Source organism: Hemitrygon akajei, unplaced genomic scaffold (assembly GCF_048418815.1).
Source record: "Hemitrygon akajei unplaced genomic scaffold, sHemAka1.3 Scf000082, whole genome shotgun sequence".
In the NCBI taxonomy this organism is placed as follows: Eukaryota; Metazoa; Chordata; class Chondrichthyes; order Myliobatiformes; family Dasyatidae; genus Hemitrygon; species Hemitrygon akajei.
In genome coordinates this window covers 3,493,923-3,514,915 of record NW_027331968.1, presented here as the reverse complement: position 1 = coordinate 3,514,915, position 20,993 = coordinate 3,493,923, and the positions used below count along the sequence as shown (strand labels likewise).

The 20,993-nt window shown below is 44.4% G+C and overlaps 1 protein-coding gene across 2 annotated transcripts in view; it reads left to right on the top strand.

Annotated features, from left to right (window-relative positions):
* The window catches only part of LOC140722656 (NACHT, LRR and PYD domains-containing protein 3-like), a 49,226-nt gene that overhangs the window by 3,586 nt on the left and 24,647 nt on the right, over positions 1-20,993 (top strand). Inside the window, exons 2-5 of one of the 2 annotated variants that reach the window (XM_073037369.1) lie at positions 3,206-3,373; positions 9,368-9,464; positions 12,594-12,935; positions 13,452-13,618. In XM_073037369.1, the coding sequence (XP_072893470.1) occupies positions 9,455-9,464; positions 12,594-12,935; positions 13,452-13,618 (519 nt within the window). In that variant the 5' untranslated portion in view covers positions 3,206-3,373; positions 9,368-9,454. Of the gene's footprint in view, positions 1-3,205; positions 3,374-9,345; positions 9,465-12,593; positions 12,936-13,451; positions 13,619-20,993 lie in introns of those variants that run through there. The other variant, XM_073037370.1, reaches the window with a different exon arrangement.

Genomic DNA, 20,993 nt, shown 5'->3' with positions numbered 1-20,993 from the left:
AATAATAAACAAAACACTAGACATGAAGTATGATAGTTTAAAAAGATTGATTCTGTGTCCATGAAGTGATGTTAAGCACAGAAGTGTCTGGACATATGAGACTGACATTGATACTTCTTCTGCATGTGCCTTGTGCGTTACACGCCTGGGCGATCATGGGACTCCACATCCGATGATCCCTCACAGTGTCAATGATATCTCGTACACTTAGATCTGTTAGTTCTTTCACAGTGTCCATATATTTTCTTCTTTGGCTTCCTCTTCCGCGTTTCCCAGGCATACGGCCTTACAATGTAAGGCATTCCGTTTTTCCCTTTCTGATGACATGATCCAGGAATTTAAGATTCATCTCATTTAATGTTGTCATTAAAGATCGTTTTGTATGGGCACGCTGGAGTACTGTCTCATTAGTTAACTATCTCTATGTGATATTTTCAGCATTCTTCTAAAAAAACACATTTCTGTTGCTTCTAAGTTTCTTTGGAGTTCTAGTGTTACAGTCCACGTTTCGGAAGCAAGATTGACCAGATGTAGCATTTTAGTAGCCTGAGCCTTGTTGTCATAGAAATATGTCTGTTTCATTATTTGGAAGTTGGTTTTGGCAATGGCAATTCTTCTTTTAATTTCTACTTTACTTCTCGCATCTTGTGATATAAAGCTACCAAGGTATTTAAAGCTGGTCTTTTGTTCAACCTCTTGGTTACCGATGGACAATTGGCAGTTGGGAGTATGCTGCTCTTTTTATATTACCATATATACATTTTTTTTTTACCGTTGATGGTTAGACCAAAATCTGTACTTGTTTGTACCCTTTGTCTAGGAGGATTTGTAGGTCTTCTGCAGCACTTGCTATTAGGGTGTTATCATCTGCGTATCTTATATTGTTGATGTAAACTCCTCCAATTTTTATCCCATCTAGGTCTTCTGTTTCCCTGAGAATCATTTCAGTATAGATATGAAATAATTTCGGTGAGGCAACGCATCTCTCTCTAACTCCCCTTTGAATTTTAGTCCAACTGCTTATATTATCATCATTTTTACCGCCACTGTTTGATTCCAATATAAATTTTGAAGCCGTTATTGGTCCCTTCTGTCAATGTTTAGTTAAGTGAGAACTTGAAATAATTTTCCATGTTGCACTTTGTCAAATGCTTTAGTGAAATCAATAAAACATAAAAAGAGATCATTTTGATATTCAATTGCACTGCTAAGAGTGTTGTAAAGCAAGAACTACCATGAGACTTACTAAATGCACCGCAAAAGGGTAAAAACAACCACTGGAATTTTAGTACCACCATTACAAAATGCCTGAATGTTCTGTTCATCTTTGTCACAATGAAACCGAGAACGTGTCACACTGAGTTTGTTATTTCCCCGCTCGGTTATCTTTGCGAGCCACTTCCTCCGTCACCAGGGCAACGGCTCACCAGAGCTGCAGAGAGTGTTGAACGTCTTTATCACTCTCTGGTTGCTGACTCTCAGCGGAGAGAGAGTGGCCTCAGATACGAGGATGCTTTGAGCATTTCCTGTGCGGGATGGAATGAAGAAGATTGTAGGGAATGTTTTTGTGCGATTCTGTTCTGGGTGTCAAACATCCTGCAGCCAGTCAATCGTTTCTGCATCAAAAGAACAAAAAGAAATCTCCTGCACTGAGTTTCCAGTGCTATATTTTCAATTTTATATTTAAAACATTTTGTTCCTGTTACACGACGAGGAAAGTGGCTGCTAATTGACCTGGGCTGCACTGCGCTCAACAATAAAATAATGAACAACTGTGTTCAATGTAACTGTGGGAACAAGCTAGAATGTATCAGCACCCTCTTTGTGATCCAAGACCCATGTTTTACAGCTAATCCCCGTCTAGAAAGAGGATCACCAGGCTCCAGTTCTGTCATGCTTTGGTGTGGGAGTGTAAGTTTTTGAACTGTGATTAGCTGAGACACTGCCGCATTTTACCGGCAGCAACGAGCCCTGGGAGAGTTGGTGCTTGAGATATAATCTTGGGATGGGGGCTCCAGGAATATGGAATTTGCATTGTTTGTGCTTTGGTCTACGTTGGTGCTTTTACAGAAGCAGATATCTCCGGTGTCTGGATATTGGTAGCGTGAATCTTTCAATGTGAGATGTGTGAATACCCAGTGTGAGATGTGGAAAAGATGTGCCAGGCTCTCAGTGTGGGCTGTGACCCTCTGAGGTTGGATCCTGGGTTACCACACATGTCTTGACCCAGATAAAATGAATCAGGGGATCAAGTTGTCCGGGTTTATGTGACGTTGAGCGAGTATTTCTGTTCTGTGCTCACATGTTTGGTTTTGTGTTTGCACCAGTAGAAATAGACAGGGGTTTCAGAATTCAATTCACATTTGGACATTCCCCCTCACTGTCACCTGTCTATCTGCCAGTGGGAGTCAAACAGAAACTCAAGATGCTGAAAAGTAAATCAACCCCGCCCATAAAATCTAGAGTTGGTGGAGGGGGGCAGTTAGGACGGGAGTGATTATTTACACCAACCGAATAACAACAAGCCCGGATGCAGTGGAAATGGAGAGGGTGTCTGGATTAGACAGAGAGTCTGGGATCTGAGAGTGCAGCCTCAGAATAAAGAAGCATCACTTTAAAATTGAGATGAGAGACATTACTTCAGCCAAGGGTTGTTTGATCTGTGGAATTTGTCACCACAAACAGTGATGGAGGCGATCGCTGGGTATATTCATGTTCTGGGTTGCCAAATAGGTTGAGTGTTATAACTGGGAAGCAAGAATACGGTGTTGGAAAATAATCCTCCATGATTGATTATGGAGTAGACTGGAATGGCCGAATCGCTTAATTCTACTCCTATATATTGTGACTTGTATCTTATACCATGACTGAACGATGACTTCCTTGTATCCCATCACAAACAATAGGAAATCTTCAGATGCTGGAAGTCCAAGCAACACACACAAAATGCTGGACTAACTGAGCAGGCCGGGCAGCATCTATGGAAGAGAGTAGCGTCGACATACAGATGCTTCCTGGCCTGATGAGTTCCTCCAGCATTTTGTGTGTGTTCCTTTGTATCCCATGTCAGGATTTGTAAGGTGTGAGGGACAGTTACAGATTTCTTCACTCGGATCATGACATACGCGTTCAAAATTTAAATGTCAGGTTAATGCTTAGTTCTCGTTTGTTTTAGTAACATACTTCATTATCTCTCTGGTTAAAGTTAGACCTGCGGTGAGAGATTTATTGGAAGAGAAGTCCACGACTGGAAGCACATCCCAAATGTAGACGAGGGAACAGCAACAATGAACCAGCCCGACGACGGAGGGCACCAATTCGAGAGAACCCTTCTGACCCGGAGTTTCCATTGATTCAGTCAGGAGAAAGCTTGGTGAGTCTCATTTACTCAAACACTGGTCCTTTAGACATTACATTTCTGAACCAAGGAAGGCAGGGAATAGCTGGAGTGAGACTGAATGAGCCTAGAAATACCAGTTATGCCAGTTGCAATCATTCCAGATCTGCTAATGTGCTGTCAGCATCAGCTCCGTGAAGCCACGCACATTCCTCATATTGTTTGCTCATTTGAAACTCTTATCAGTTCTGATGTTTCCTTGCTTGTCTGTGTTAGGTCACAATAATCTCAAAATGCATTGAGAATTTCCTCCCTTTATAAGAGGCCGCAGTTTTTTCCTGCTCCAGTGATGGCAGAAATGTAGAATTACCGTGAACTACAACAACATGTCATTGACTCCTCTGTCTATTGCAAGCTACAATGATATACTTGCCCTCGAGTGTATCGTCGTGCAAGCCTCTGCTAAGAGCAAACCCTCTTGAAGCCAACTGTCCCGGCACCACATTTCATTCAGTCCAAACTAGCAAATGTCAAACAATAATTTACATTTACATACCCCGTCGTCATCAAACACTTTTCTTCTAACAAATAGTCAGAACCTATGAATCTGTGAATAAGCATAAATAGGTTTTGCAATGTTCCCATTTGACCCTGTACCATGGGTTATATCTGTCCTTGAGATGAACAAGTGCTCTTGCAGCCAGGACTGCTGGAGCTGCCGGAATCGGTTTAAACGCAATCATTTCGGGATGGGAAGCAGCGTGTTGGGTCAGATGATGAAGCTGTTGATATTAAGATATATCCAATTTTCAGAGAGACTGTGAGAGGTTTGGCTGTGGACTGGCTGTGTGCTGTGAAAAGCAGCAACAGTTTCCGCTCCCCCCCACACACACTCCCCCTCTCACCTTCCTATTTTTTGCTGGTGTCAATCGCGGGAGTTAGGAACTCTTTCTACTCACTGAACAGTGAAATTAAAGCCTGTGATTCCATTCAAAGCCCAGTTTCTTTATAAAGAGTGGGGTTGAAGTGTTATCGAGATGAACATGGGGGAATGCGTAACGAAAGTTTAAATCAGATCAGCAGCAGTTTTGGAGGGCCGAGTGGTCTCCTTATGCATTTGTTGTGTTAATTAGAAAAGTTCTGACAGTTCAATTAGTGTAAGACAATGTAACTTCAGCATATTAATTATATTGTGGAACTGGAAAGAAACACTGCATTGATTAACAATATACATTGAGATTTGTGCGTTAATGTTGGACGCCAGCGGGTTGCAGATCGACCATGACTCATTTGGTGATCTGGCCAGCGCGGTACGGGACCGAAGGATGCGCTCCCCGTTCCCTGTTACGCTACCGCGCACTCCCGCTTAGTGCGTGCCCTCTCACGGAGCTTCGTCACACTAACACTCCCGGGCTGACGTTGAGACGATTTAAGCGGGCTGCACGTGCCCGGTATGTCTCGTGAAGTGACGTGAGATTTACTTGCCTCTCATTGGAGATTTCAAATACCTATTTAGTATACCAACCAATGGGGATATGAGCTTCGTCATTTGTCATTCAGGAGTTGCCTCCGTAGACCCCACCACGTGTTTCCTACCTGACTGCTGGGAAAGATCCAACAAGCTTGTTTTTGAATGTCATTTTTCTTCGCCAAGGAGTTGGCGGAGCCGTAAGGGTGACACATTGAAGTGGGAGAATAGGGGGTTTCTCTTCTCAGAAGTGGCGAGGACGAAGAAGGCTTCAGTATATCTGTTGCAGACACTGGTAAAGTGTTGCCCTGCAAGTGCGGTGTGGGGAGGGAAGTGATTTTGAGAGCAAGTCACGATCATACTATGGGACACAATGGGAACCGATGGCTGCCATTTTTTTAATGTCTGGCTTTTAAAAAAAGGAGTAAACTGACTCACCTTAGGCCAGCAGGCTGTCCCAGTGGCTGTTGTGGGGACAGAATCAGGATCAGACTTTATTCGCCAAGTACCTATGCACATACAAGGAATTTCCTTCCGGCAGATGTTGTCTCTCTGCTCAAAACAATACTAATGATAAATATAAATGAAAATATAGATTATACATACAGGTAGTGCAATCCAAGTAATAGTTAGCCGACAGTTAACCGGCAGTTAACTGTTCAGCAAAGTGACCGCAGTAGGGAAAAAAACTTCTCCAATGCCTATTAGTCTTAGCCTGGAGGGATCTGAAGCGCCTACCAGACGGAAGCAGATCAAACAGCCCGTGCGCAGGATGGGAGGAGTCCTTTATGATGTTCCCCGCCCTCTTCTTCAACCTGGAAGAGTACAGGTCCACAATAGAGGGCAGGGAGGCTCCAATGATGCGCTCGGCAGTCCTCACTGTGCGCTGTAGTCTGGTTCTATCTTGCTTGGTGGCGGCTCCAAACCACACAATGATGGAGGTGCACAGGACAGACTCAATGACTGCAGTGTAGAACTGCAGCAGCAATTCCTGAGGCAGACCGTATTTCCTCAAGAACCGCAGGAAATACATCCGCTGCTGGGCCTTCTTCAGGATGGAGCTGATGTTCTGCTCCCACTTCAGATCCCGAGAGAGGGTGGTTCCCAGGAACCTGAAGATGCTTGGAGTATGGTTCCTCCTTGCTTGCATTAGCAATTTATCTGAGGAATAATTTGAGCAGCACCATCCGTGGCCGGAGGTCACTAGGTCAGAGCGTTTGGCTGTCCGGTTCTTTCACTGTGACACCCCGAACTCCACATCAACTCCATCCAAACCACCCAAGGCGAACTTTAATGACCAACAAACCATAATTGCTCTCAGTGATCAGCGATCTGAATGATTCAGTCGCTTTTAGAGGAAGGGATACCTAGAGTCGACATTGTGGAAATGTTTAGTTTCCCAGGTGACAAGACTGTGGACGAGAGGTGTTCTGTTACCTGATGCAATCTGTGTTTTCCCTGCTGGCAATTCCAGTTAACATCAATAAAACTGCTGTTTATGAAAATCCTAAACAACAAGACTCTACCCTGACTGCAGCCACTCCATCCCAAAGCAGATCACCCTGCACAGTCCTCCCCTCTGATGACGCATTGATCACATTGCGCATGCTCGCATTCTCGGAAGGGCGGTGTTTTCCTTTCCATTCCTTGTTGAATAGGTTTCGGGGTCGGAAAAAGTCCCCCGGGCGGGGAGCAGGGGGATGGATCACTGACTGCGGGGTGAAGACATAACTTTCCCATCGGTGAGTATTGAGACCAGTCCCGAGTGAGGAGGTCTGATGCTGGGCAGTGAGACCCGTTATCTCAATCGAACTGGCGGCCTTCGCCCCGCTTCCTGGACGGAACCTGCCGGGGTCAGTCCGGGTTGTGGGACCTGCACCCCGAACCGCATGGGATGAGCTAACGCTCAGTCCCTGTTATTCTGCTCCTCGGGAAGGGTGGGGATGAGGCGATGATGCTGGGACCACACCCATCTTTCGCCCGTTTGAACAAGGCAGTGAGATCTACATCTATCACGTCCTTTCGTTGCAGGTGGGGAATGTGTTTCTCCTGACTCCATTCCACTCTTCCAACCTGCCGAAATGCAGCCTGTGTTTCTGGGTATATTACCCATTTGTGTGAGAATTTGGTCTTTTCTATTTTTCTGAGCTACTCAAAAATATGTACACTTCTATTAAACCTCCCTCCAGAATTTCCAGTCTATCTGATATTCCCACACAATTAAAATGAGGATCCGGTTTATTGTCACGGGAGACACTCCACCAGTCATAGGATCCTGTGTTCCCCTCTCATTTTACCGCAGATCTGCAGTATCTGCAGGTTTCATTTCAGCCCCGCCACCCCCTGCACTGATGGTGCAACGATTACTGCGCATGCTCACTGTTCCTGGATAGGCGGCAGTTTCCTTTCCATTCTGTGTTGGGATTGTCTGCGGGGTCGGGATTGGGAGAGGACCCTCGCCCCCAGGGGCAGTGAGCCGGGGGAACATCACCAGCACAGGTTGAATTAAATGCAGCATGAGGCAGGGTAAAAGGAGCCATTACAACTTCAATTTCATTATTATGGAATGTTGCCGCGTTACTCTTACTCATAATGAAACTCACAGTACATGATGTAGAGCTTTTTTTATTTGCTTTTTTCGGTTATCTTCGGTGAACAATTACTCAGTAACGGCCCAAGAAGGAGTGCTGCCTGTTTTTTTTTTCTTTAATTCTCTGATCACTGCCCCTCAGTGAAGAGACAAGTGACTTCAGGAGGAGATGTAACAAATTGACAGTGAGCTGCGGAGGTATTGGGGATGGATGTTGTGAACATTGATGTATTGGAATGAAGAGAAAACTAGTGAATAAGGGAATTGCATTTCAGCAAAAATCTGTTCAGGACATCATAAGCATTGTGAAATCAGTCAATGTTTGTGCATTGTTTAAGATAAAAAAAAAAGAAATTACTGAAATTCTGGGAGATCTCCAGCCTCCCAGATAACCACATCTGCACCAGGTGCACCAAGCAGCAAATCCTCAGAGAATGCGTTAAGGAACTGGAGCTGCAGCTCGAGGTCATTTGCCTCGTACGGGACGCTGAGGAAGTTCAAAGTAAAAATTATCAGAGTACCTTTAAAACCACCATCCCCGCAAAACTATTCAGCAAACTCCAACACCTGACCTCAATACATCCTTGTGCAATTGGATCCTGGATTTCCTCACTTATAGACCCAACTCAGTTCAGATTGGCAAAAACATCTCCTCCACATTTTCCAACAGCACAGGAGAACCACAGGGATGTGTACTTAGCCCCCTGCTCTCCTCGCTTTACACCTGTGACTGTGTGGCAAAGTACAGCTCCACCACCATATATGTTTGCTGATAATACCTCTATTGTGGACTCTATCAAAAGGGGAGGTGAATAAGCATACAGGAGTGAGTCTGAAAACTTGGCTGAGTGGTGTAATAAAAACAACCTCTCACTCAATATCAATAAGACCAGAAAACTGATAGTAGCAGTCAGGAGAGGGAAGCCCGAGGTCCCTGAGCCAGTACTCATTGGAGAATCAGAGTTGGAGGGGGTCAGTAACTTTAAATTCTTGGGTGTCACTCTCAGAGTTCCTGTCCTGGACCTTTCATATAAATATAATTGCGAAGAAAGTAAGGCAGTGCCTCTACTTCCTCAGGAGTCTGTGGAGATTCGGTATGTCATCAAAAACGTTGGCAAACCTCCGCAGATGTGTGGTGGAAAGTCTGCTGATTGGCTGCATTACGGATCGGGGAACACCAATGCCTTTGAGCAGAAAATCCTTCAAAAGGTACTGGATTTGGTCCAGTATGTCACGGGTAAAGGTCTCCCAAATATTGAGTTTATCTACATGAAATGTTGCCGTAGAAAAGCAGCATCCATCATGAAAGATCCTCACCGCCCATGCAATGCACTTTTCTCGCTGCTGCCATCAGGTAGAAGGTACAGGTGCCTGAGGACACGCAACGCCAGGTTCCAGAACAGTTACTATCCTACACACATTTGGATGTGAAGGTACAAGGCTTGACCAGTAAGTTCGCAGATGGCACAAAATTAGTGGCTGGTGTTCACGGTGAAGATTATCGTAGCTTATAGGGGATCTAAATGGGCAGAGGAGTGGTAAATCGATTGAAAAACCAACACTAGCAACAACGGTTTCATGTAGAGGTTGGTGATTATGTGGAGGGAATTGCCAGAGGAAGTGGATGAGGCAGACCCAATTGTATAATTCCAGAAGCAGTTGGGATGTGTAGATGGAGTGAAGAGGCCAGTAGGGAAATGGGCCCATCACAGGAAATTGGGACCATCTCGGTGAGCACTGTAGTCAGCATTGTCTCATTGGGCTGAAAGGTCTCTATCTGTGCTCTGTTACTCTGTAACTCTATCAGTAGATGCACTGGACAGACACAGACATGGTGTGGGAGTTCATGTTAACAGGAAATGTTTTGTCCCTAAGCCAACGGATGCTCTGATACAGGGGATGGCGATACTGTTATTTGCAAATTCTGTAATCGTATTCTCTCTGACTCACTGTCTGCTTGTTTGTAATTCAGGGTATCACCAGTAGGTGGAACTTTCCTGCTCCGGGACCAAAGTATAAACAAGACGACGGCAATCAACCATCGTCAGTCAGATACAGAATGGACAAAGGTATGATCACTGGGATCATTCTAACTGAACTTCTGTCCTGTTGGCACACACTAGTACAGATGAACAAACTTACACAGATGCTAACTGGGCACAGAAAACTTTCATCAAGCAGTATCATTGATCCCACTGGTAAAGCGGCCTTGATGTAATTGATCAATCTAACAGTTCCAGCTCAGGGACCTGACACCGGTAATGGTCGAATCACTCCACTCACCTGAGTGAGCTTCAAAGCTTCACCTGAGTGAAAGGAGCAGGTACTCCTTGATCAGATGGCTGTGAGTGAAACACAGGAATGTAATAGCGGGCTTGTGGGCTATGTAAAAGTCCTGGGTCAGCTTCTGTTTCACCTCGACACAGGCCCTGGTGTGTAAGATATCTCCAAATTTCATTTATAAAATTCAGAACCAGATGGTAGGAGCATTTCCAGGAATTCAGAGATGTGTGATAAACGAGCATTTCAGGATTTGGAACGGCAGCTATCAACTCCCTCTTGGTTTTCTTGTCTGCTGTGGAAAGGACATGAGGGGAGTTTCCGAAATCTGTTCTCTGTAGCCAAGCCGAGAACATTGGCAGCATTGGGAATGGTTGAAGATCAGATGACATTTCATTCTGGATTAATATGTGGTTTGCTTCAGTATTTTAATACCCGAATCCATGTCTGCGCTGTGTACAAATGGTGAATGTGAGTTCTCAATATTTCCCTATTAAGTTGGCCTGCTACCTGGATTTAAAATTCCCAGGATCTCTGATGGAAAACCCGGTATAGCCAATGACCAAATGTCTCAGTCCCCAGTAGGCACTGTGATTGTGCTCAACTCTGATTCCGGGGAAAATAAAACAGACATAACAGCCTGGACACAGGTCCTTCGGCCTAGCTAGTTCATGCTGATCCAAATGTCTTTTGTGCTTGCTCCATTTTCCCACAGCTTTTCCCAAATTTCCCTTATAGACTTCTATCCTTTTCCCTGCCCACATCCTCTGAACTTTGTAAATTTATTTGTGTTTATTGCCTCTTCTGGCTGCATGTAATTTATACCCATCACCCGCCACATAAACGAATGCCCCTTCGGTCCATTTTAAATTTCTGCCCTCGAGTCTTAGACTCCTCTACCCCGGGAAAAAGACTATGACCATCTACCCTATCTAGGCCCCTGATTATGTTTAAGTATATGTGTAAGGTCACCCTTCAAGATCCAATTATCCAGGGCAAATGGTCCCAGACGAACCATATAATAGAAAACCCAACATCCTAGTCCAGTGACGTACTGGTCATTCTCCACTAAACTCTTTCCAGCTTAATCAAGTCCATTCTATAGAACCAGAGCTCCAGAGCAGACAGTGGAGCGGGGGTGAAAATAAATAATGTTAGAAGTTCATGCAAAATCAGAAAGGCTCTTTGGTGGTGGTAATAATCTTCTGAGGTGTGTCTATTTCAATGCAAGGAGTATTGTGGCGAACGCTGACGAGCTGAGGGCCTGGATTGACACGTGGAATTACGACATTATAGCCATTAGTGAAACTTGGCTGCAGGAGGGGCAGGACTGGCAGCTTAATGTTCCAGAGTTCCAATATTTCAAATGTGGTAGGGGCACAGGAATGAAGGGTGGGGAAGTAGCATTGCTAGTCAGGGAAAATGTTACAGCAGTGCTCAGGCAGGACAGATTCGAGGGCTTGTCTACCGAGGCCATATGGTTGCAGCTGAGAAACAGGAAAGGTATGACCACATTAATGGGGTTGTATTATAGACCACCCAATATTCAGCGAGAATTGGAGGAGTAAATCTGCGGAGAGATAACAGACAACTGCAGGAGACAGAAAGTTGTCATTGTAGGGGATTTTAATTTTCCACACTTTGATTGGGACTCCCATGCTGTTAAAGGTCTAGATGGGTTAGAGTTTGTAAAATGTGTTCAGGAAAGTTTTCTAAATCAATATATAGATGTACCAACTAGGGAGGGTGCAATATTAGATCTCCTAATAGGAAATGAGTTAGGACAGGTGTCGGAAATGTGTGTAGGGGAACACTTTGGTTCCAGTGATCATAACACCATTAGTTTCAACTTGATTGTGGATAAAGTTAGATCTGGTCATCGGGTTGAGTTTCTAAACTGGGAAAAGGCCAAATTTGAAGAAATGAGAAAGGGTCTAAAAACCTTGGATTGGGACAGGTTGTTCTCTGGCAAGGGTGTGACCTTGGTTCTCAAGGGATATTGGAACTATGATAAAGAAGAAGAGAGAGATGTATGACATGTATGACAACATGGAGGAAATAAGATGCTTGAGGAGTATAAAAACTGCACAAAAATACTTAAAGAAATCAGGAGGGCTAAAAGAAGACAAGAGGTTGCTTTGGCAGTCAAGGTGAAGGTTAATCCAAAGAGTTTCTACAGGTATGTTAAGAGCAAAAGGATAGTAAGGGATAAAATTGGTCCTCTTGAAGTTCAGAGTGGTCGGCTATGTATGGAACCAAAAGAAATGGGGGAGATCTTAAACATGTTTTTTGCATCTCTATTTACAAAGGAAACTGGCATGGAGTGAACGGGAATAAGGCAAACAAGTAGTGAGGTCATGGAACCTATACAGATTGAAGAGGAGGAGGTGCTTTCTATCTTGAGGAAAATCAGAGTAGATAAGTCCCCAGGACCTGACAGGTTGTTCCCTCGGAGCTTGAACGAGACTAGTGTTGAAATTGCAGGGGCCCTGGCAGATAAATTTAAAATGTCGGTATCTACGGGTGTGGATTGAAGGATAGCTCATGTTGTTCCATTGTTTAAAAAAGTATCTAAAAGTAATCCGAGAAATTACAGGCCGGTAAGTTTGACGTCATATCTTTATTTCATTTCCCAGTATCACCGGACACCGTTGCATTAAGATCCCATGGTCATCATTCAACTGCTGTAAATTAAGTGATCAGCATTACTGTGTCTATCAAGTTATTTTAATGGGAGTGAATATGTCCAGTCACCGTCTTATCAGGATGGTCACCAAACAGGATGTACGGTTCACATTACCCAGCACAGTCCCATTCCAAATCTGGTCAGCCAGAGTCACAGCTAAATTGCAGTCTGAATCAGTTTTGCTCAGATCTAAATCATAATCGTTTAACCTGCAATTCATCATTTATTTCAGGTAGGAAACCGAAACGAGTAGGAAAAGTACTGAAGAGGATTTTACCAGGCGGATCATCGAGGGAAGATGATCGGGCCAAGGGAAGCAATGTACCAAAACAGGGTCAGATTGAGAGCAATATCCCAGAATGCAGTACGGCCGCAGAGGAAGTGGAGAAAATTCAGCCCAGAGACACCGATCAGGACCCTGGAACCGGCACAAGTGAGGAGACTGCCTGTCAGCTCAGAGACAGTGACGTCAGAGACACCGATCAGGACCCTGGAACCAGCACAAGTGAGGCGACTGCCTGTCAGCTCGGAAGCTCATTAAACACGGAATTGTCAAGTCCCCAACAAGGAGCAGGTGAGTGAAATATGAGGGTGATGTGTTTGCAGAATGTGGCAGGGAGGAGGGTAAATGCGATTCCTTGTTGGAGGGTTGGTCAGAGAGAGGGGGAATGTGTGGGTGTGGTACATGTGGTGTAGTGGGGCAGCCGTTATCCCACTACAGGAAATGTACTACCTGCTCTGAGGATTTCCACGATGTGCACTAAGGGAAATGTGTTTGCCAGAATGGAGAGAGTATCTCTGGGAAGGGAATATTACCGACAGTCCCAGCATTTATTGCCAACCCAAAATTGAAATAGGTGAGTGGGCCGCATGGGGGATGGACTGGTTTGCATTAAATATGGTCCTTTATTAAAGTCATGGCTAGAACATTGTTGGTTCGGTTTTAAGGCCAGTGTTGGAGATGGGGAATTAAACCGTTTCTGTGTCTGTGAGCAGGTTCAAGTCATGTTTTTTTTGTTGAGTTGGGTGAGAGCGGTGGAGACGAGTGATATCTGAGTTCAAACCTGTATTTTCCTTTTTATATTCACAGAGTCAGAGTTTACAATCTCTGACCTCCTGGCAGAGGGGGAGGAGTATCGACTGTACCAACTGACAAAGTTCTACAGGGACAGACTCCAACAAGCAATTGAAGAAAAGGTTGAAAGACTCGGTTGGATGTTGACAAACGAAGGACATTTCAGTAGAGAAGAGAATGAGGTGAGTGTAGTGTGTGTATTGTCACAGAACTGTATAGTGTATGGTGACCAAAATTAATCTTCACGTTCTTGGCATTCTACATGGCAATGGAGACTTTGATCTCTGACTTGTCTCCAGCAGATCTGGTTTCAGCTGTTTAATTGGGGAGCACTGGGAACTATAGGTTCAGCCTCAGCTTCTTTTCTCTCACACATGCTGCATTTATCAGTGTGATATCAGAGCAGTGGCTGCGTATCTGGACCTTGAACAGGCATTGAGTCTGAAACCAATTTCAAATCTTGTCTGAACCGTTGGGCAGATTCATCACATCTCACTAATCCAGGATGAATATTGAACTGTCAGATTGTAAACTGAGACAACCGGCTTCACTGCCGTACTTGACAGAGGGAAACCTACTAACCGCATCTGGTCTTGGCTCCGTGAGTTCCCAAACAATGTATGGCTGATCTGCCATAGTCCTAAAAAAGTACAGCACAGAATCAGGCCTGTTGGACAATCTATTTCCATGCTGGAATACTTAACTACATATTCCCATCAACCTTCACCGGGCCCTGGTGCTCTATACCCTTATCATTCATGGATCTCTCCAGACTTCTCTTAACCGCTTGTACTGCCTGCGCTGCTAGCTAGTTTCACACTCTTAGCACCCTCTGAGTCAACAAGTTTCACCTTTGTACCCCCTGAACTTTTCACCTTTCACCCTTTACTGATAACCTCTTGTTCTAGTACCTCTTTACTTCAGTAGAAAATGTTGCTGCATTTATCCTGCCTGTACCTCATGTATCGACAATAGACAATAGGTGCAGGAGTAGGCTATTCGGCCATTCTAGCCAGCACCGCCATTCACTGTGATCATGGCTGAGTATACAAAATCAGAACCCCGTTCCTGCCCTCTGCCCATATCCCTTGAGCCCGCTATCTATAAGAGCTCTATCTAACTCTCTCTTGAATGCATCCAGAGACTTGGCCTCCACTGCCTTCTGGTACAGAGCATTCCACATATCCACCACTCTCTGGGTGAAAAAGGTTTTCCGCATCTCAGTTCTAAATGACCTACCCCTTATTCTTAAACTATGGCCTCTAGTTCTGGACTCACCCATAAGCGGGAACATGCTTCCTACCTCCAGCGTGTCCAATCCCTTAATAATCTTATATGTTTCAATCAGATCCCTTCTCATCCTTCTAAATTCCAGTGTATACAAGCTCAGTCGCTCCAATCTTTCAACATATGACAGTCCCGCCATTCCGGGAATTAACCTTGTGAACCTACGCTGCACTCCCTCAATAGCAAGAATGTCCTTCCTCAAATTTGGAGACCAAAACTGCACACAATACTCCAGGTGTGGTCTCACCAGGAACCTGTACAGCTGCAGAAGGACCTCTTTACTCCTATACTCAATTCCACCTGTTATAAAGGCCAGCGTGCCATTAGCTTTCTTCACTGCCTGTTGTACCTGCATGCTTGCTTTCATTGACTGATGTACAAGAGCACCTAGATCTAGATCTCGTTGTCCTTCTCGTTGTAATTGTGTAAACTTCTCTGAAATCACCCCTCAATCTCCCACGTTCCAATGAATAAAGTCCTAACCCGGTCACTCTTTTCTTCTAATCCCGACAACATCCTTGTTTTTTTTTTGTGTGTACTCTTTCAAACTTATTTCGATCTGCCCTGTAGGTAGGTGAGCAGAACTGCACATAATATCCAAATTAGGCCTCAGCAACCTCTTATTCAACATCATATACAATCTACTGTACATAATATTTTCATTTACGAAGGTTAATATGCTAAGAAACTTTATTTCAGATCAGCAACTTGAGCACATATGCCGTCACTTTCAATGACTTATGGACCTTTATTCCCAGATCACTCTGTTCTACCACACTTTTCAGTGCCGTACCGGTCGCTGTGTAATATCTATCCTGCTTGGTCCTTCCAAAGTGCAATTTGTCTGTATTATATTGCATCTGCCCCTTTTAACCCCATTCTTCATTTTGTCTAGATCTCACTGTAAGCTCTTGTAGTCTTCCTCTTTGTCCACTGTACCTTCCCAATGTTGGTGTCATCCGCAAATTTGATGATTCTGTTAACCATAATTTCATCCAGATCATTGATATAGATGACAAACAACAACAAGCACGGCACCGATCCCCGTGACACTGCACGAGCTACAGGCGCCAATCAGAAATGCAACAGTCTATAGTCACGCTCTGTATTCCTCCAAAAAGCCAGTGTCTAATCCAGTTTACTACCTCATCTCGGATGCTGAGCAACTGAAACTTCTTGACCGACCTGCTATGAGGGACCTTGTCAAATACCGTGCTGAAGTCCATGTAGACAATGTCCACAACCTTGGCCACAGCAAATTTCCTGGCAACTTCCTCGAAAATCTCTATGATATGTTAAGCGTGAAAGATCACGCACAAAGCTGCTATCTCATGACCACAAAAGTCAATATTTTGACCTAAAAGGGAAGAAGAAAGCACAAAACATAAATCTGCTGACTGGCTGATATCTCATGATCTCAGAAATCAACAGGTTGTCCTGAAAGAGAAGGGGCAAAATGAAAAAGAAATCTGATAACTTGCTGAATATCTAACTAATGAGAGACAGGGACACACCATTTCAGGTCCCTCTCCTTGGAGCTCAGAAACAGTGATTGTATTGTCCTATAACTAACCAACTCAGCCATGAGTGGTATTAGAAAATCAAGTGCGTTATACCCGTGAGTGACTCTGTTCTCGTTGGGATTCATTGGCGCTGTCTGTAATGAATCAGACAGGCATTACCCAAAGGTAAGAGAAGTAATTTGAAAATATGTATGTCCATCTATAAAATCATCACCTGAAGACATCGGCTTCACTGGAAAACCATTAAGTCAAATCAAGTCACTTTGTTTTCGACCATAACTGCTGGTACAGTACACTGTAAAAACGAGACATCTTTTTTCAGGACCATGGTGCCACATAAAACAGTACAAAAATTACATTGAACTACGTAAAAAACAACACAGGAAAAAAAAACTACACTAGACTACAGACCTACCCAGGACAGCGTAAAGTGCACAAAACAGTGCAAGCCAGTACAATAAATAATAAACAGACAATAGGCACAGTAGAGTAAGTTAGTGTCAGTCCAGGCTCTGGGTACTGAGGAGTCTGATGGCTCGGGGAGAGAAACGGTGACATAGTCTGGTCATGAGAGCCCGAATGCTTCGGTGCCTTTTCCCAGACGTCAGGAGAGAGAAGAGATTGTATGAGGGGTGCGTGGGGTCCTTTATAATGCTGTTTGCTTTACTGATGCAGCATGTAGTGTAAAGGTCCGTAATGGCGGGAAGAGAGACACCGATGATCTTCTCTGCTGACCTCACTATCCGCTGCAGGGTCTTGCGATCCAAGATGGTGCAATTTCCGAACCAGTCAGTGATGCAGCTGCTCAGGAAGCTCTCAATACAATCCCTGCAGAATGTGATGAGGATGGGAGGTGGGAGATGGACTTCCCTCAGCCTTCGCAGAAAGTAGATTCGCTGCGGGGCTTTCTTTGCTATGGAGCTGGAGGGACCAGGTGAGATTCTCGGCCAGGTGAACCCCAAGAAATCTGGTGCTCTTAACGATCTCTACCGAGGAGCCGTCGATGTTCAGCGAGGAGTGGTTGCTCTGTGCCCTCCTGAAGTCAACAACCATCTCTTTTGTTCTGTTCACCTTCAGAGACAGGTTGTTGGCTCTGCACCAGTCCATTAGCTGCTGCACTTCCTCTCTGTCAGCTGACTCATCGTTCTCTTAAATCTCTTGTTAAATCTCTTTCACAACTGTAACTCATCAGACCTGGTAGCAGTGAAACTGAGGGATTATTTTACAGTGCAGTGGACCATCAGGGAATTATGCTGATTTATTCCATAATTGTTGTCCAATATTCGTGTTATGGCAAACCTTTCCAATTCCTTACTGGTAACTGTTCTGGGAGATCAATCATTCAAACCCAGGACACCATTCCTCTTGTTTCTCAGAGCAATGTCCTAAGCCCATCCATGTTCAGTTGCATCCTCGATTACCTTAATTCCATCATCGGTGTATGTTCTGGTCAGACCACTCGTATGAGTGCTGCCGGTACCATGTAACCCAGTACTACCTGTCGCATGGTCGGATGGTTGGTGACTAAACCAGCTCCCCCACCAGACTGGCCTGGTGAGGAGGGTGGCTAGACATCCTGCAGGACGAAAAACAAGACCTGTCAAAGGGCGGATGACCCCTCTGGTAGGGTCAACGGCCATCTAGCAAAGAAGAGCGGAAGGGGCATCCCTTGCATCGAGCTTAGTCTGGCCATTGACTGCAACAGAACTTCCCCCAGCCATCCTGGACCCAACCTGGCTGCTGGATCCGGGAGGGGATGTCGAGAGGGTGGATCTGGACCGGTGCGACGCCCTACTCACCTAAAATCCACTCACGCACACGGTTCCTTTCTGAGGAGTGGGGTACCACCCCACTAACTGACTGAAAGGAACCATCATCACCCTATGGGACGGATAGCCAGAGAGAGAGAGAGGGAGAGAGAGAGAGATGTTGCTTGAAGACGGTTGAATGTTTAATTCATTATTCCTCAGTAAATGAGGAAGCCCATGCCTGCATTCAGGAAGTGATCACCATTTTACAGCACGAGTGCCAGGCAGTAACGATCTCCATTATAAGACGGCCGCACTGACATTACTTAATGTTCTGTTGTCTTTACACATCATAATAGCATAAAGCATCGGAACACAAATAGGCCATTAGGCCCATCGATCCTATTCCGCCATTACATCATGGGTGATTTACTATCCCTCTCAACTCCATTCTCCTGCCTTCTCCCAGTGAAACTTGCTGACCTGATTAATCAAGAAGGAACCAACCTCTGTTTTAAATATAATAAATGACCTGGTCTCCGCAGCAGTTAGTGCCAACCAACTCGACAGATTCACTACTCCTCGGCTAAAGAATCTCCTCATCTCTGTTCTAAATGGACGTCCCTCTATTCCGAGGCTGTTCCGTCTGGTTGTAGACTCCCCCACTTTGAAGCATCATCTCCACGTCTTCTCAATGCCTTTCGATATTCCACAGGTTACAATTAGATTCCCCTCATCCTTCCACACTCCAGCCAGTACAGGCGCATCCAGGAATCATTCTCATCAAAATCAGGTTTAATATCACTGGTTCTGTTAGCTTAGATTCCTCTCTGGACTTTCCACAATGCCATCACATAATTTCTCTGATCAGGGGACTAAAACCGTTCACATTATGCAAGTGCGGTCTAGCCAGTGCTTGTTCTTATATTCCAATCCTCTCGAAATGAATGCTAACATTGTTTTTGCCTTTCCTAACTCCGACTCAGACTGCAAAGAATCCTGCACTTGGTCTCCAGAGACTCTTTACAACTCTGATTTCTGAATTTTCCCCCAGTTTAAAAAACAGTCTATGCCTTCATTATTTCTGCCAAAGTGTATGGCCATGTACCTCCCTATACTACATGCCAGATGCCACTGATGTGTCCTTTTATTCAACGGTCTATGTCCTCCCTTGAAATCCTTGCTTCCTCAACGCTTCCTCTTCTCACTATATCTTCATAACGTACACAATCTTGGCTATATAGCCTTCAAATCATTGACATAACGGAAAAAGAAACTGTCCCAAAACCAACCACTGCAGAACACCACTGGTCACCAACATCCAACAAGAAAAAGCCCTATTTGTTCCCGTTCTTTGCTTCCTGACAGTCAGCAAAATCTGTCTGGAGAAAAACATGGATCCTCTATCCATGCTAGTATCTTTCTTGTCCTACTGTCGGCCCTGGTCTTGTGAAATGGCGTCATGTGGGACACCTGGTCAAAGGTCCTTGGGATGTCCAAGTAAACAACTTGCTCTGACTCTCTGTTGTGGACCCAGCATGCTGTTCTCTCAAAAAATTCTATCAGGCAAGATCCCTTCCATGGACTTTGGCCTTTTTTTTATCATGTGCGTCCAAATACCCCGAAACCTTATCCTTAGTTATCGACTGCTGACATCTTCCCAAACGCTGATCAGACTAAATGGTCTATAATTTAAAGTGGTGGGTCCTCCGGAACCATTCCAAAATCTATTGATTCTTGAGCGATCATTACTAACGTCTCCACAATATCTTCAGCCTCCTCTTTCAGAAGCAATCGGGTGCAGTTGGTCTGGACTCATCTATCTTCAGAACTTTCAGTTTCCCGAGCGCCTTCTCCTTAATAATTGCAAATACACTCACTCCTGCCACCTGACATTCTCAAATACCTGGCACCTTCTAGTGATTTTTACAGTGAAGACTGACGCAATATACTGACTAATACCCTCCGCCATTTCCTTGTCCCCTGAGAGTACCTCTCCACTGTTATTTTCCAGCAGCCCAATATCCACTTTCCTCTCTTTCCCTCTTCATATATCGGACAGACCTTTGTTTTGTTAAGCTATTTTACATTATTCGCTAGCCTACCTTCATATTTCATACTTTTTCTACTTACGGCTTTTTAATGGTCTTCTGTTGGTTTGTATAAACATCCCAGTCCTCCAGCTTTTTTCTACATTTTGTAATATTCTGAGCCCTCCGCTTTGCTTTTGTGCTGCTTTGACTACCTCGTCAGCCACGGCTGATCATCCTCCCTTTAGAATAATTCTTCATCTTTGTGATCATTTGTTCTGCGCCTTCTGAATTGCTCCGAGAAGCTTCAGCCATTCCTGCTCAGCTATGGTCCCTGTTAGTCATTTTTGAATTTATTTTTGCCCAGTTCCTCTCTCGTGCCTCTGTAATTCCTTTATTCCACAGTAATACAGGTACATCTAACTTTACCTTCTCCCTCTCAAACTGCAGTGTGAGTTCTGTTATTTGATGATCACTGCCTCTTAAGGGTTTATTTTCCTTAAGCTCCCTAATCAAACCTGGTGCAATACGCAGCACAGGATTCAGATCCACCTTTCTTGTAGTGGGATCAACCATAAGCATCTCTCAAAAAACCATCTCAAAGGCATTCTATAAATTCCCTCATATGGGATTCAGCAATGACCTGATTTTCCAAAGCTACCTGTATATTGAAATTCCCCATTGACTATTTTAGCATTGACCTTTTTACATGCCTCTTCTCTTTCCCACTGGAATTTGTAGCCCACATCCTGGTTATTGTTAAGGGGCTTGTATATAATTTCCATCAGGGTCATTTTTCGTATGCAGTTACTTAACATCTACAGCGTTCAATCAGATATCACTTGTTTCTCAAGACCTTTCATTTTTAATGACAACAGAGTCAACCCAACCCTTTCACCCACCTGCTTATCCTTTCGATTAAATATTTATCCTTGGAAGTAAGCACCCAAATATGATCTTCTTTCAGCC